Source organism: Plodia interpunctella, chromosome 2 (genome assembly GCF_027563975.2).
Source record: "Plodia interpunctella isolate USDA-ARS_2022_Savannah chromosome 2, ilPloInte3.2, whole genome shotgun sequence".
In the NCBI taxonomy this organism is placed as follows: Eukaryota; Metazoa; Arthropoda; class Insecta; order Lepidoptera; family Pyralidae; genus Plodia; species Plodia interpunctella.
This window is the reverse complement of record NC_071295.1, coordinates 7919186-7937010: the sequence shown is the minus strand read 5'-3', so window position 1 is coordinate 7937010 and position 17825 is coordinate 7919186. Positions and strand designations below refer to the sequence as shown.

Here is a 17825-nt window from a genome sequence, read left to right as displayed (position 1 = left end):
ACCGAATATGTAATTAGAATTAGTTCTTGTTTACGGAGTATCAAATTTTTATAATTTTATGAAATCAATTAGATACGTTGATGCGAGCCCATGATCACAGTATATTTTATGCACTACCCGCCCCGTGCATAAAATACTTTAGTTTCCCCGAAATTCCCAAGAAAGTGAATTACATAATATCGAATGATAGTCAAAATACTAGATAAGAAAGAATCATCATGACTCCGGATAGTCCCAAGATTACAACGGGTTAGCTGCTCCAGCAGGTTCTAATTCTAATTGTATTATCAGGTTTAATTATATAGTCATATACTTAGTAGTAGTTTAGTAGTATAGTATCTAGATAGAAAATAAATAGGTACTGAAATCTAGATTCAAATCTAAGTTTCCACACCGTGTCACGTACGTTTGAGAACGTTTCCTTATACAACTAAACTGAATAAGGTTTTCGGAATTAACTCGACAAATTCCAGTGCAAACACAAATAGTGAACTTGTCTCGTGCTTGCGGATAACTAGGTCATGTGGATTTGTCTTCATCCTGTTAAAATCTTTGTTAAAATATTTCCGAGCTTGAATTTCGTCTATGGATATAGATCAAAGATTTCATTGCATTTGTGGTAGCTTTTTTAATATTTCTTTTTTTATCAAAAGCATTTTATCTAAATAAAATAAAGCACAGGCGATATTGTTAATTTAATAGAAAAATACAATATAGCACGTTCTACTTAACTATTCAATCTTTTCAATTCTTGATATTATTTTAGTTTTATAAGACAAATGGTTCTTCTTGCTAAGTCCCGTTATCAAATACGTACCTTTGCATTACGTATAGTGTAATATTTCTAAAGTTACACGCTAAAAGTTAATTTTAGAATCTCTCTTTATTTTTATCCTTAAGTACGAGCCTTCGACAAACAATATTTAATAATTTTCAATATGCGTAGCGTCTGGACAAGCAAAACTGGATGATAACAAGCAGATCAAAAACGTTATGTCTTTTATATCTTACTCTTCACATCGACACAAATAAAACTCTCTGTTAATCAATGTCAAGTGATTTTTCAGCATTGTAATCGAATTTCTAAAATCGACATTCGCCACAGTAAACGTAATAAAAGCCGAAATAAAAGAGCCACAGAAAGAATTGTCGCAACAAGGAGCGTATTATTCAGTGTCAAGCGCGAGACGTCCTGTAATATATGCTTTAATAAAAGGGTTTCAATTCGCACCCGACCATACATCACGGGAAGAAACCCGAAGTATCAATAATATCGAAAAAGATCTTCAATTTATTATTCATTGAAGTCGCTGGGCTGGGCGGCCCGCTCTATAAATCCTGCGATAGCCACTAAATCATCGTTTGCTCGGATGTGTCCGGACGATTTTTATCCTTTTTCCCCAAAACAAATATTACGATTGCGCGGCAATAATCACGTTTCAAAGAGTCATAAATCTGGTAAGATTCACGACACTCTATTCTCTTTTTTCTCACAGGACCAAGCCCAATACACTAGCGCCACTATTGCATATAATATCCTTTCATTAGCTATATATATTTTTATCAATGTCATTCAATTTATAACGAGAACTAAAACACACTGCGAGAGAAATTGTTGTTGGTTCCATCAACACAGTTGCCACGAATTGCTAAAAAGAAAACGGTGGTTACCAAAATCCTTTTCGTAAATTGTGACTACTTACAATATTTTATAATGGAAAATTATATTAGGACTATTAAAGTTTAGGCAATAAAATATTTTCTAGTGTAACATATCTCTTGTGGTATTTTGTTAATTTTTGCTATTTATTTAAAAAAATTGTTGAAAATGTAATTTCGGTGCTATTGAATAATCCTCTAGAAAGCGACAATCTGACTTTTCAGCGACACAATCTGACCTTAGTCGTTGTGCATTAACAATGTATTCAGTCCTAAACAAAGAGAAGCAGGTGGACTGTGGGCTGAGAGATGCTTTACCCACTGAAAGATTCCATAAAAACTGTAATGGTACCCTCGTCACGTCCGGACATCTTATTTATCTAGTCACGGGCAAAATCATTGTTTTCTTTTTGGTTGCGCGGCAAAAACACACCTTATTACCGCGGCGGCTAATAGATGAACTGCTGGAGGGCCCATTGTCCCCGATCTTTGTGTGTGACGTTTGTTCTTCGACCCTCGGAGTCTGCTCGTGTGAGGAACGACTATTTGTTTCCTAATGTGTCTCACCGCACTGTCATGAATCAGGAATTTATTGATATACATATCTTGGCTATACATTTATAATGTAATAAAACATCATCACAAGGTTAATCTTAATTATAATTTACACACCATTATTTGCGTAATAATTCGTATAAAGTGTTTAATCATCTCGCGTGAATTTGCTAAAGTGTCATCAATCATTCTCTAATTAAAACGTCGACATACACTTACAATGATTAGTAATTTTTGCCCAAAAATATGAATAAGCCATATTAGCCATTATATCAAAAAATGTTATAATTATTAAGAAACCTTTGAACTTTTTTCGTTTCAAAAATATTTAAATCGTATGAGTCTAATTTCAGTTTTTTTTTTTCATATTGAATATGTAATGAGACTGGTAAAAGTCTATTACAATTCTCAAAATGTGGTATTTTCTCTCTATATAACAACCTGTAACTTCATGATTTTTTGTTAATCAAGTAAAATAAATAAATAATATCGCAATAATCACTTAGGTGATATGAAAGATGAAATGAGAACACAAAAATTCCATTTTGTTCACCCAGGTATTTATTTAATAATTAAGTAGTTGAAATAGAGCGCGCGTAAATCTATGATAAAGTGTTTCAAAAAGTGAACAAGGGTTATTATTATAGTGATAGAGTAGAGAAACAAAATATAAATGTGTACAGTCCGTCAAGAAAGTAAAGAAAACGGATTTTAAACTAACTACATTTTTTTGCCATTGCAATACCAAATAGAATGATCATGATTGGTCGATAAACACCCAGTGTTGCCAGCCAACAGGAGACGACGCCCTCGTTTATTATTATCACTTTCTTGACAAAATAATCGACTGTATCATGTTGAGAATAAAGATTATAAGCAACTTCAAAAATATGACCTTTACCTGCAATCTAATTTTCGCGTGATTGCATATGCCGGAGCAGTGTATAGAAGGAGTAAGCTGCGTTTATTATCTGTAAAATAAAATTATGAATTATAATCGAAAGCCTTGAAAAATGATCGCTTTCCAACTTTTTAAATCTTGTACACGATTCAAATTACAAAATGGTGTGTAACCTAACCTAACGTATTAAACTTTTTGAATATATTAAAAAAAAAACGTACATAATGCACCAAATTTACTTACAGAAGTAAATGTCTTCAGCGACAACATGACCATTTTCCCACTAGTGATGATAAGAGGCTTGTTCACTCGTTCTACAAATAATCGCATACTGCTCTTGAATGGTCCCGATCTTGGGGTCCAATCACAGTCGTATATAGAACAACCAAGGCTCGTACTCTAAAATAGGGAAATGAGAATACATCACCTAAAGAACGTTTATGGCAGAAATATTTGTAGGTACATGTGTGTCATCATACATCGGAATTACTAGGACTAACCGCGTATTTTGATTACCTTTTCAGGCCTTAGGCCAAAATCTAAAGCAAAAACAAGGCACTTACCTTTTCTATGATCAGAGTTCCATACCAGCATGGAACAGCTCGATGAAATATCATCACAAATACGTAGCTCATTATGTACACGTAATATGCCGTGGAAGCGGGCTGTGAAATATTATATAGTTATCCTCCTTTCAACAACGATGTTAAATTCACCAAAGAAAAGAATATAAATAGTATACCAAAGTGAGACGAAAAAGACAAAGACATATGATCATCGAAGCAGTCCCGAATTGTACAAACAACATCACACTGAACACATCTTGTATTAATTGGCAAAATCTGAAATTATGACAAATTACATGATATGAATTTGCGTATTATGACTCAAACATTAAAAGCAAATTGATCCTAAAATCTTACTTAGCAACTTCATCATAGTGTATTATACAGTCGTTTAAGTTTCTTATCGCTTCATCTTCTTTCTCGTAATTAAATTTATCACTTGTTGTAACATTTCGTAGCTTTAGATCGAGGATATCCAGTTGCGCAATCAACAATATGATCAAACCAAAAAACATACCATCGGTAGTCATATTGTACAACACATGAAAGTGCATTCCTATAGACTGGTAAAAATATAAAGGATAAATCAATAGGTTTTTAACACTTATAGGAAGGAAGTCACAACTAAACACTGGTAACACAAGTTCCTCTCCAGTCATCAAATGGGCCAGTATGGGTGAAGCAATGTGACTACCATTTGCTACCAAAGAAAAAGTCGTTATGATTTTCCAAAGTTTTATGGTTAATTTTTTTGCACCAGCTATAATTGTTTTCGCTTCGTCGGAATCGTGTTGAAACATATCGCTCTCCAAAACAGACAAAATTTCAATAATTTTGTCATGTAATAAATAGAAAGTAAATGTTTTCGTCATTATTGAAATAACAGTACAGTATAACATGGTGTCATCGATAAATACTACCAGTTCTCTTGGTAAAAAGAGGAAATTTATAGTGTAAACGAAGTCGTAAATGACAATAAAGAAAATAATGAAAGATAATGCATAGTAACGATAATATTTCCCTGAGTCGGTTGGCCAAAGCCCTAGAAATCTGAAGAACTTGATATTGGTGTTGAAACAATCTATTTGCTTATATGCCCCCATGTCACTAACTCGCCTTTACTAGACTGGAACAAATATTGAATACTACGTTTCAGCACTTACACCGCTACTTAATAATTATTAAAAGGACACTGGAATAAATTTATATATTCTTGGTTACAATTATTATATATATTATTAGGATGATCTGAAGTCGATTTGAAAATTGCAATTGTCTCACCATTTGATGTGTTATCAATGTAATTCTTGACGAGTCTTCTGGAGTCCAAGTCCTGGCGTCTTGATATACAATTAAAACAGGTCTTTACTAGCTTAGGTCTAGTCCAGATCCCAAATTACGCATACCAATAAGTGTTACGTGGTAGAAATAAACTATTTCTTTTTTTGCAGTTTAATTTTTTTTTAAAGAGAAAAATAGTTTCCTTTCACGCTGCCCCTTAATACATCGGAATTACAAAAACCAGCCGCATCTTGTGATTATCTTTTGGCCTTAGAAAAATGCACTTCCTTAATTATAAAGAATGAAGTGACTATTGTCTTTAAATATTCAATGCTGGAAGCCTTTTGAAGATGAATAAAAGTAGCAACTTTTGTGAAGTTTAAGTTTTTCCTTTCAATTAAGTTTGTCCTATATAAAAATGTACACGTGCCGCAAATGGATGTAGGTTAATTGCAGGAACCGGTATTTTTTAAAATGAGATGCAATTAGTGGATGTGGCGTCTACCGACGAAATGGTTCAGAAAATTATTTTAATTAACGGACTTCTAGGATGATTTCAGTTTAAGTACATTTGAAAATCATTAAGACATTTTTGTTTGTGGTTTTTTGTTTGTTACTGAATCAATCCATCCAGTTGGTTGAGAAGTTTTTGAGTTTATGTACCTATGAATTATTATATTATAGAAGTAAAGATGGATAAGTAAGTATAATTATCAATAGAATCATATATACATAGTTACACCAAACGAAACATGTACCACAAACGAAATAATAAAATACTGTTATGTAATAATGGTACTTATAAAGAATTAATTTGCGTTTTATTGAATTGTTTTTGATCCCATAAGAATTTCGGTATATAAATTGCTCTAAGCGCTCAATATTTCAATTAATCATTTTGTGTATTTCATTTATTGATTATTTATTTAATTTACTAGTACAGTTAATTTTGCGTCATCGAGTAAGAAGTGCACAATATCGAACTACTTCTAGTTGGTCGTAGACAAACTTTAACAAGAAAATAACAATGCTCATTCATACCTTATTTATAAACATTTCGCATAAACTATTGCCTCTAACAGTATATTGCTCCACTTGTCAAAGACAGTGCCTAATTATAAGGAAGGACAGTAAGTACTATTTAGTTAGAATCATTACCTATTCTCTCTTTCTGTTTTACTCGGAAACTTCGCAGACTTTACTCACATTATTTATAATGTATACTGGCTGTATGGGAATATTGTTCTTTTCTATAAGAATTTCAAAAAAAAAAACACAATATACCCCATAAAATTAGATTGTTTTAAGTTAGTTTGTCTCGCTTATTAACTAAGGGTAACGCTTATTAAGTAATGATTTCATTTACTAACTAAGGGTTAAAAATTTGCTTCTTATTATACACAACAAAAACAACTAATTTTTGGAACCTTTAGTGAGTGAAACTAGCGCTAGATCGGTTGTTTATATACTTATAGTGTAAATATATACTTGTGTGTATATTGTACTTTATTCTATAACTTGACTATACGTTCATCCTCATCCTATACTACCGAGAAAATAACAATACTCATTCCGTGTATTCACACCATTGTCAGGTAACATCATTGCCTTTATTCCAACAACAGCTTGCCTGAGGCAGTTCGTTACGAACCCTCGATTTTCAGCGTTCTTTGTTTCATTCTTCTCAGTTTGCACTTTACCATAGTAAATATTTATCAGTATAGTACAACAGAAACTCATTGAAGTTGCAGTGTGAAAACTGATAATACTTAAATTAAATATGATAAATAATATATATATTAACAAATCCATTATTTATTATTAATTTGATGGTAATAATTAATTAGATGACATTGTTTGGGTCACGGGAAAGAGATTGGTTAAGAATGGCACAGCATCGTATGAAGTGGCGGTAAAAAGGGAGGCTATATCAACCCAGCATTGGATTGATACAGGCTGAAAATAATTCTAGCGTATTCTCTTGTAATGGGGCGACGTCAAGGATTCGCTGCTTGGGGCTTATCTTGCTCCACCTGATTCATCTGTTAAACGCGTGCAAAGAAATATTAATATCATTATCATAAATCTTGTCTTATATTTTTTACCTTTCCTATAAAATAGAGTAAATGATTTCTGCGAATCAAGATTTGAATGTTTTTTTTTTACGTGCTACGTTATATTTTTGCTTTACATCAACGGCGTTTCCTATTCCCATATCATATAGGTTACTTAAAGCTTTCTATAACAGACATTCTGTTTGTATCATGTTTCATTATCATTGATCCAACACACACATCACCGGGATTTTAAATATTAATACCAGTTTCCCAACTCAAATCGAGAAAGAAGCCGCATCAGAACAAATAATTTGCATTTTTAAACAGACTGTAGCGATTAATCCAACCCGTCCGAGAATTTCGCTATATAATGAACGATTTGAATTATACAACCTCCATTCAACTTGTAATTCCAAAACGTTAATTGCGGGAGCCTTTTTGATTTAATGGTTTTTGTTTAGGGCTGGTCTCCAATGAAGAAAAGACAATATTATAGTTGAGTTTGCGTAGTCAATTCAATATTGTTACACACGTCTGTTTTGTCTGGCTATGTTTAACTTTGTGACTTAAGAGTCACTTAAACTTATCCGATTCGCGATTTTCGCAAGAAACAGTCTTCCTAGCCATGCTCACTGACAACTTAGCTCTGTTCTTTTGTTCAATTAACAGTTGAGAAGAGTCAACTGATAAATCTGTTTAGTCTGTCTAATCTCTTACAGCCTAATATCTCGATAAATTGAGAGTGTAAGAAAAGGCGAAGGGTAATGGAACAATGGACTAAACGAAGCTGAGTATATTGAGTGAGATATATGTTTAAAAGGAGAAAGAATATGTGAATGGCGATCTGTATTCGCAAATTCCTAATTTATAATGGTAAATTATCCATTGCTTTCTGTATTACACACTGCATTGTTTAATTGCTCTCTAATGTATAATATTTCCTTCCATTATCGCTTTACACATAATATATATTCTGTTCTGCTGGAGACCGGCCTAAGTGGGTCTTTACAAAATATTTGTTCATTACAGCCACGTTCAGAAACACAAACGAATCGAAAATGTTCGCAAGTTTGTGTTCCGATTCTAAGTCAAATTTAATGTGTGCGCTCTATTTTGTTGGTTCTTGACTTTAAACAAAACAAAGAAGGATATAATATCATCATATTTACCTCTGATATTTTACAATAAAATGTAATGATGTAAATCTTTATCAATTAGATATTAATGCAACTTTAACATCCATAATTGAATGGTAGTAATAACTTAAAGATAAATCTTGACAAAACCTATATAATGCATTTTAGTCAAAGACCGCTTGATACGGAAAATTATAAAATACAATATCAAGGCCATGTGTTGAAAGAAGTTGATTCAACAAAATTTCTAGGGCTAACTATAGATTCTAAATTAAATTGGAAAACCCATATAGATGGTCTCAGTAAAAGACTTAGTAGTTCGGCGTTTGTACTATTTAAACTCTCAAATGAATTAAACATAAAAGCGCTTCTTACAGCTTATTATGGTTTAGTGGAATCAATACTTAGATATGGAATCATTTTTTGGGGCAATTCGACGAATAAGCTTTTAAAATGCAAAAACGCTCTATTCGCGCAATGTTTAGACTCCAAAGCACTGATAGTTGTCACCCGTTTTTAAAAGAACACAAAATTCTTACACTTCCGTCACTTTACATACTTGAGGTAGCAACATTTGTGAAAACCAATGCTCATTTATTCCCTCGTCTAGCTGATGTTGTATTGAGGAATCATCGAGATATCTATCGTTATGCATGCACCCATCAAAAACTGCTTTACTCGGTAATATGTAGTATATATGGCACCGAAAATTTACAACAAAATTCCAAATCAATATAAAAGCTTAAATTTAAATCTATTTAAAAAGCACCTCAAGTCTTTATTAACTTATAAATGTTATTATATTTTAAATGATTTCTTTAATGATAGACTCGGATAGAATTTAGTGCTAGTGAACATTATAATTCTTTTTTTGTTATTTGTAGTGGATAGCATGCCTCTTTTTATTTATTTATATTTGCATACCTATATTCGGTAAAACATGTAGGTTTAATTCATTTTGACATCGATTTGTATATTTGTACTCATGTTTTTGGCAAATAAATGTTTTCTTTCTTACAATTGATTAAAAAAAAATAGTATTTTCTCCATTCTTCCTTGGTTTCCTGAATTCTGAATTTCTACACTCCTTCTAATTTTATTTATTAAGAGTTGCTTTCCACCGGAGGTTGAAATCTAGTTTGCGGAGGAAATGAGAAGAGCATTCCGTATGTTGTTCAGTCAGTTAGCGAACTAAAATAATAATAAAAGAAAGAGATTTTAAGTCATGCAAGTTATAATATACAATGCAATATACAATTTTTCCTTCCGTTTACAACATTATAGTAACAGAGACATCACAAAGAAGATACAATTTAAGTCGTTTCTGACTATTCAACATACGACATTTCGCTTCAAAATTTCTAGTAGCGCTTTGCTTCTATGAACATGTGTCTTGTTTTTTAGCTAGGTAGGGTAAACCGACAATCGTTGGACAACGTACAGTTATTGGACATTTACATTTTACACATTAATATTAAGATTATGTTTGATTAAACACGCCATCTGTCAATTGCATTATGGACTCATGACCTTTGTTATTGTGATAGTTCTTAGCGACTATCACAGATGGCAGCAGTAAAAAGACAAAAAAATCATTTCCGGTCGGACATCGTGGCAGGTGGTAATTGTGCGTAAAAATTAAGAAAAATATAAGGTTTAAAGTTTGTTTTGATAGATATATTACCGTGCCCGAAGAATTCCTGTTTCTAGCTATTTGTAAAGCGGTAAGATTATTACTTAAACTGTTTATTTCCATCATTTTAAATAAAAAGGTGTGCTTATTTGAGGTTATTTTGCACTGTCCAATGACTATATATTTTTTTATACAATAATCTAATATTGGACACTGTCCAATAACTATGATTATTTGTAATAAAAAGTTTAAACAATTTTGATACTTCTATATGTTGGCTTTAAGGTTGATAAGGTCGTGTCTGCATTTTTAGCTTTGTCGGAGGTTTCTGTCAGTTATTGGACGGCTGTCCCATGACTGTCATAATATATGTCCAATAATTGTTGTTGCAGATAAATCTTGAAAACTAAGATGCCTAAAGGTAAAAAGAAAAACTACGATACAAATAATTTGAATTTAGCACTCCAGGAGTTAGAAGAATCTAATAAACCAAAGATACGTGAAATAGCCAGAAAATACGGTGTGCCAAAGTCTACTCTTCACTATAAATTAAAAAATCCGGATCACAAAACATCTTTTGGCCCACGACCTGTTTTAACGGAAAACGAGGAGTCTATTTTAGAATTGTGGATTAAACGGTTGATGCGGAAAGGGTTTCCATTGAAAATAGAAGACCTTCAACGAAGCGTACACAAATTCCTTATAGAAAACCCCCGACCAAATCCATTTAAGGACAACTATCCAGGGGATGGATGGGTAAAAGCATTTTTAAAAAGACACCCTGATATTGTTCCCCGCACCAGTGAAGGTGTCACTCAGTCAAGTGCCTGTGTTTCTGAGAAAGACATCCGAAAGTGGTTTGAAGAAATACGCCAATATTTAACAGAAGTAGGCCTTTTTGACATTCTAAATGAAGCTTCTCGGATTTTCAATGGTGACGAAAGCGGTTTTCAGCTTTGTCCAAAAACTGGTAAAGTCTTGGCTATTAAAGGGACGAAAAATGTTTACAACATTGACTCGAATAATTCTAAGGAATGTATAACAGTCATGTTTACGTTCTCAGCCTCCGGGGAAACTTGCCCACCTATGGTAGTATATAAATACCAAAGAATTCCCCAAAAAGTAGCAGAAGGGATACCTACTGGTTGGGGCGTTGGACGAAGCGATAATGGATGGATGACGTCGGAATTGTTTTTTGAATATATTGCCAATGTTTTTTATCCATATTTACAAAGACGAGGCATAAAACTACCTGTTATTTATTTTCTAGATGGACATAAAACCCATCTCACATATGAAGTTAGTAATTGAGTTAATAGCTTTATATCCTAACGCCACACGAATATTACAACCCGCAGATGTTTCTGTGTTTAGACCCGTCAAGGCTGCATGGAAAGACGCGGCAAGAACATGGTTAATAAATAATCCGGGAGAGACAATAACAAAGATAAATTTTGCTGGTATTCTTGAAGATGCTTTGAACAAATCGATAAAAGCTGAAACGTTAATAAACGGATTTAGAGCTTGTGGTTTGATGCCATTTAATCCCGATGCAATCGATTATACTAAGTGTTTAGGAAGTGATAAAAACAAACAGGTTGAAATCAATAATTGTGAAATCCAGCAAAATAATCTTACTTTTTTACAATTTAGTCAGATAGTAGGACCGACAAAACTGGCAGAATTGGCTAATTCAACTTTTAATTGTGACATTACCGGTGAAAATTTTCAGTTACTATGTCGTATTTATGAAGCATTTATAAATCCACAATGCAATGTTGAAAATAACCCGAATGTCCTAAGCACGTCGTCTTATATTGAACCAAATACCGGCGCAATCCGATCGACTGAAAACGGATCAATAGTGAGCAATGACAATTCCCACGAAGAATCACAATCCAAAGTTCCAATTATCCCTCAAGTGGAATCCTATTCTATAGATTTTTCTCACACTTATAGTGAAAATATCTTACCACCACAAATAGAGACAGGCTTCGATAGTAAGTCTATTGAAACAAATACACCCTGCAACAATACCTCAAATATAGGTACTTTGGATAGTTATCCAGTAGTTTTTGATAATAACGATACAGAGGGAGCTACAGAAACAGTAATAGAAGACCATTCAAAGATGCCTGTATATGTGACACCATCAAAACACAGTTCTATAACCCTCCCTCTTTCAGAAGCCATAATAGTTAGAAATGCATCATGCCCAAAAGATAAAAGCCCAGCATTTAAAATAATTTCAAATAGCAATTTTGCACCGTTTTTGACTATGCCTAAGACCCCAGAAAGAAAAGGTAAAAGAAATACTGTTCGATTCCCATTCGCTATTACATCAGAAAAATATAGAGCCATGTTTAAAGAACAAAAAGAAAAAAAAGAGTCACTTTTGAAAATAAAAGACCAAAGAAAATGTGAAAGACAGGAGAAAAAACAAAAAAAAAGAGATGAAGAAAAAGGAAAACTTAAACAACCAGGTAAAACCCAAAACTTCAAATACAAATGCGTGTAAAATATGTTTAAAAGTGACTAAAATCACTAACCGCTTAAGCTGTGACATGTGTTCCTGTATTTTTCATGTGAAGTGTATTCCTGATAAGCATAAGCAGCATGTACCGGAAGACATTCTGATTGACCTTTTTATTTGTCATAATTGTTATAAAGAAGAAGATGAAGATGATGACACTATTCGCATAGAAGAGAACGTAGATTTAGAGGAAAATAATAGTTCATCTGAAGATGAAGAAGCTTTGTCGATATTTAAAATATATCAAGACCAAAATAATAATAAATTTTAGAAGCATATAATTTGTTAACTTTAGGATATTTTATTATTTTTCTTTGATTTGATATTAAGTAAGAAAGTACCTTGCATTATTTGAAGATCTCCAATTATTGAGACTAATTAGAATTAGGTATAGATGATAACTAACAAAGGTATTATTTTTGTAACACATAGTTTATGTTACTGAATAAAACATGTTTTAGAACACTGTGTTTTTTTATAGACTTCCCGTTAGACGAATACAAGACATTTTGAAGATAAAAAAGATTTTTATAATCTGTCCAATAACTATATAGTCCTTGTCCAATAATTTAAAAAAATGTCCAATGACTATGGTATCAGCTACTTTTTTTTAAATCTCTTATAAAATGAAATCAGCCTTAATATATATGTATTTTTGTATATTTACACGTTAGTGCATGTCTTCTAATTTTAATATCACCTAAAATTCATAAAGAAATATATAATGTTATTACAAATATTTCAAGACTTGTAAATAATGATCGTTATTTGTCCAATGACTGTCGGTTTACCCTATAATTTCTTCGCGGAAGACTGTCAAATGCATTTGCTATGCTTAACTTTTTCTGTTTCACTTCAATATTATTCGGCTTTTTTCTTTTTTTTTTCTATAACTTAAAAAAGTTGGTCATTAGCTTTATCCTGCCACAGATAACAAACCGCACAACAAATATATTTCAACTCGAAAGAAGTAGAATATCTAGCGTTTTGTAATCTGTGGCTCCAGGATAGTGCTAATGAGCGTGCCCATTACCAGTGCGTGTCTCAGAAACAAGTTCCACTTGAGCCTTGGTTACATTATAGCACTAAAAATAATATAATTGTTGAACAATTTTGGTAAAAATTGTAAGTACAAATAAGTATTTGTAAAAATAAACTTGGAATTAATTAAGTTTGTAGTACAATTCATCTATCAAGATAACACCCGTAGATGTTTTAGTAGCATGGATTTTTTTTGGAAATCTAAATATATTTTATATATTCTTATCTAACTAACGTTTGAATATAACATTCTATTTCGCTTTATGTAGACTAAGGACTTTTGTGAAGTCTTTTTAAATCTGCAAAATGTCTTCTTTCAGATAGATAAAAAGAAAAATTAAATATTAGTTTTCCCATTATTTTAAAACTATATTCGTATTTGTAAAAGCTTTATATGTACCTATCTATAAATTACCTACCTTCAAGCACGCGGGGCCCGATGTATCGTTAAAACACGTCAAACATTCGGTTTTTGTTTATTTCAATAAAAAACATAAAACACTGTATATAATTTAAAGAATAAAATCGTACGACTTGCCAAAAACCTTAAGGGTCCAGTAAACAGCGGGAACATAACGCAAAAGGATCGTCCCAGTGACAGATAACAATGGTAAAAGTTGGTCCGTTACTAGTTAATATGCAAAGAGATGGCACGCGCTATACTTAGGGTTGTCAGGCTCTGAATTTATTCAAGAAGTAGCACGAAATATTTTTTATAAATTCATACTCTTTAGGTTCTCAAAAAGTCGTGATTTTTAGATCATATGCTCTGACTTTATGGTCTAACCGGAATTAATATAAATATCCTTGTTTATTATCGTTGAAATGTTATCTGGCTGAGAACTAATCGTGGATTTGAATTGTATTATCAATGGACTAAACCAATATGTAAATACAATATTAAATTTTTGGACAATTAATAAATAAAATAAATTAATCTTGGTACTCAATAATGAAAGTACTAATCAGATTTGAACCTTAACAAACACACACAAACACTTAATCCTAAAACCTTCTTCAGGAATAACATTATCTATTAAAACACGCATCAAAATCCATGCATACATAGACAGACAGTGGGAAGCGCATTTGTTATATACTATGTGGTGATAACATATTGCCATAAAAAACAAATCATCACCAAAAATGAATACATAAACAAATTTAATATGATCGAGGCTCATAGTGTCAGCCCTGAAAAAGGGGCGCTAGCTACAAAACCTTAATGGTTCAGCTCATTACACGAATCTTCTTAAAACAAACAACTCTGAGACTGATATGGCTAAAGGCCATGGAAGTGCTATATATAGTATTATGACCAAATTCGACAACAACAATATGAACATAAAATAAAGTGATATTAGAAGAAATCACCTAAAATAAATGATTTTCATAATAAAATTATCTCGGAAGTGTGCTTCCATTTAATAGGAGTAATAAGTAAAATTTTCAACACAATTTATTTGAGCTACATTCGAAAATTCAATTTAACTGCCAAACTAAGAACTCAGACATTTCAAGAAATTACCCATAACTTCCACATTAGTCATTACATATTACTGTGATAACGTATCTAACTGTGACCATTTATTTAAGTCTAGCAATTATCACAACGCTCGACGTGACTGGCTTCGATATAACCAAATTTAATTGACGACGATTTGAATTCGCTTGCTAATGAGATCGGAGCACAGGTGGCGCCACCTATTACGAATATATGGCCATGAAATTTTGCTCGCAATTGTAATATGAAATCACTAGCGAGCAAATAACAAACTTAACTGGAATAGGTGTGGTAAAACTCGCTTAATTATCATTACACAAATGTCATTACTCAACTACGTTGCACATTACTCGTAAATTAATTATATAAACTCTGTGTCGTACATCTTGATTTTTGCTTCCCTCTTCAAATAGATTAGTAGAAAATGGTTTAATTTTTTTTTATATCTGTGATTAAATTTATTTATTAAAAATTTATTTATTAAATGGTTTAATTGACACTAAATTAAAAACAAAAAAAATATGCTCCTAACTTAATAGATAAAACATTAAATATTGCTTGCCTCTGCCTTGAAGTACCAAAAAAAATACTTTCTGGAAAAAAAATGTTTGTCAATCTTGGCCCTCGCACCGACAGAGCTGTCAGCTGGCACTACACATGTCCGGGAAAATCTAATTCAAATATCACTGGAGAGCATTGACACGTAAAGAAGAAGGCTCTGCTATAAACATACCTACTCTATATTAAAATAAAGTCATAACCATTCAAATCGTTTCACTTGAACAAGATTCAACAGTAAAAGATTAACTATATCAGTATGCAACAAATGATCCTAGTGCGGTATCCGAGGCCTCCAAGAAATTGGAAGATTTTCATGCGCACACCCCATACCAACCCCTGCAATTAAAACGCACCCTAATCACAAAATAATAAGAGAGCACATGAGTGACTTTAATCTGCATTCTCCTTTTTAAACATTCTAAATACTTTTTTCTCAGTATTTCACTTGAATATTTTGTTTACGTGTTTTTTTTGTCAGACGTTAATGCCACAAAATCTCTCTTGACGACAATAAAAGCTTGTGGCAAAATGTATTATATAGAAAACTTGTTTCTTCTCTACTCGCTCAACTTTAACATAAGAGTAGTCAAAAGTTGTAGTCATACAGTACACATACTCTCTTGGGTTTGCTCTTTCTGTTCAGGCCACTGCCTAAACTATACAGCTGCATAGCCAGATATTAATCCCACTACGTAATAAAGTATTAAACAATACAATATCAATCTTAGTTTTTGACAAGTGTATATTGATCTGCACTTTCTATATTTTGTGCCCAAAGGGTTGCATCGTTTTCGAAATTGCAAACACGTCCATTGTTTTAATCTACTCGACTCAAATCTAGCAGGATATAACACTGAAATGAGGTTTCCTATTCAATTTGACCCCTCTTAAAAGGAAATATTGCAAAAGTAAAAGCTCCTTGTATAATGGTTATTCTCTTTGGCGAGGAATTTGCCGTGTACTCGATTGAAATATTAATTTCCGGTCATTGCAGTTGTGTTAGGACATTACTTTTAGAATTTTCAGAATTAAAGTTATTGATTCTCAGCGAGAGAGAATCCCAGTGAAGGAAGTCACGGCAATCAGCTTGTCATTAATATTTTGACTCAAAAACGACATTTCAATTTAGTTATCAAGATTTGATCCACACTAACTAGTTAGTTATTAAATAAAAGCTTAAAAATAAATAAAACAATAGACAACAAACAACTGACGTTGCTTGGATATGCCCTACTTGAGGAGTCATCATCAGACGAGCATCATCATAATCTCCTCAATAATACAGTTTCCATTCAGCCCGCATAATAACAGTAAAACAAAACAGCTGTACCACCAAATAGACTCACGCCCGAATTGCGCGCGAGCACCGCGGTGCGGAACGCAAATGCTTCGTTCGTATTATCTATGATTTTCTCTAAACTTCATGTCTTTGACTGCATGAATCAAATTATAACTGCATGAAAGAATCTGATTTTAACATTTTGTAAATACATTTTATTTCTTAGATTAATATATTATCTGCCATTGTAAACCTTATTGGTAAGACATAGCGACCTTCATACTAATCTTGTACACCTATGTTCACCCACCCGCTCTATCATTTTCGTGCCGCAAAATCGTGGCAAGATTCGCGCACGACTATGTTTAGGGCTTACAGTGAAACATTCCTCGAGGCGAATCACAGTCTTCGTTAATTACAGCTTTCACCGCTTCAAAAATAGCCTCCCCTAATGCAAGAACATATCTAATTTTGTTACTTATAGTCGTTTAATTTAAGTTTGCAGCAATCTGAGAACAGGTTAAGAATAAAACATGGAACAATTAAATAAATTACTGAAAATGGGTTGAATACGGAACTATAAAAGGATCAAATTATTGTATAGGTAGAGTAAGGGTTTTCCAAATTAATTTGAGTCTTAATTGAAACTAATAAGAATTTTAGTGTCATGTGGGTGTGTTGCAGGGGGCGAAGTATTTATCTGAGTATTTCAAAAATATGCTATTAACCATTTAAAGTGCCAATGTAAGTCATGCATTTCTGTCTAATACGTCCATCCTTCTTTTGGTAACTTTTCCAGTGTCTCAGTATATTTTTCTTTTGATAAATTTGCATCCTTATAATAGTATACCACACCTGCTATATTAAAACTTTTTTTGAAAATTGAATCATTTTGAAATGCTAAGCTTTTGACTAAACCCAAAATTAAAAACATATTTTAATGGTAAATCTTATTTTATAGTTTGTAATTATTATATTTGTTACTTTGTATCAATATGAACAATGTTTTTGTTGAGCCCCTGTGGCTGTCTGTAGACTGTACATTATGTATGATAAAGCGTGTATTTTCACATGTGTCATTAATACGATGATGATATAGGTAAATGTCATATTTGTCGA

General features: G+C 32.5%; 1 protein-coding gene and 1 long non-coding RNA gene across 2 annotated transcripts; one reads left to right on the top strand and one right to left on the bottom strand.

Annotated features, from left to right (window-relative positions):
* Window positions 1-1841: 1841 nt before the first annotated feature.
* Window positions 1842-5086, bottom strand: LOC128678686 (odorant receptor 46a). Its single transcript, XM_053760410.2, has 5 exons — window positions 4039-5086; window positions 3858-3957; window positions 3679-3780; window positions 3359-3514; window positions 1842-3185 (listed from the first exon to the last, which is right to left on the bottom strand). Exons 1-5 carry the CDS (start codon window positions 4782-4784, stop codon window positions 3123-3125), a joined length of 1167 nt encoding a protein of 388 aa, XP_053616385.1. The 5' UTR covers window positions 4785-5086; the 3' UTR covers window positions 1842-3122.
* Window positions 5087-9562: 4476 nt separating this feature from the next.
* On the top strand, window positions 9563-12777 carry LOC128678701 (uncharacterized). Its single transcript, XR_010370220.1, has 2 exons — window positions 9563-9879; window positions 10181-12777. It is a non-coding gene; the product is annotated as an uncharacterized LOC128678701 (long non-coding RNA).
* The last annotated feature ends 5048 nt before the right edge of the window (window positions 12778-17825 follow it).

Coding starts and splice junctions, on each gene's coding strand:
- LOC128678686 (XM_053760410.2), bottom strand. CDS start 4,784: ATGGGGGCATATAAGCAAATAGATTGTTTCAACACCAATATCAAGTTC. Junction 3,958..4,038: donor CACTATGATGAAGTTGCTAA/GTAAGATTTTAG, acceptor TCATAATTTCAG/ATTTTGCCAATTAATACAAG. Junction 3,781..3,857: donor GTCTTTTTCGTCTCACTTTG/GTATACTATTTA, acceptor AATATTTCACAG/CCCGCTTCCACGGCATATTA.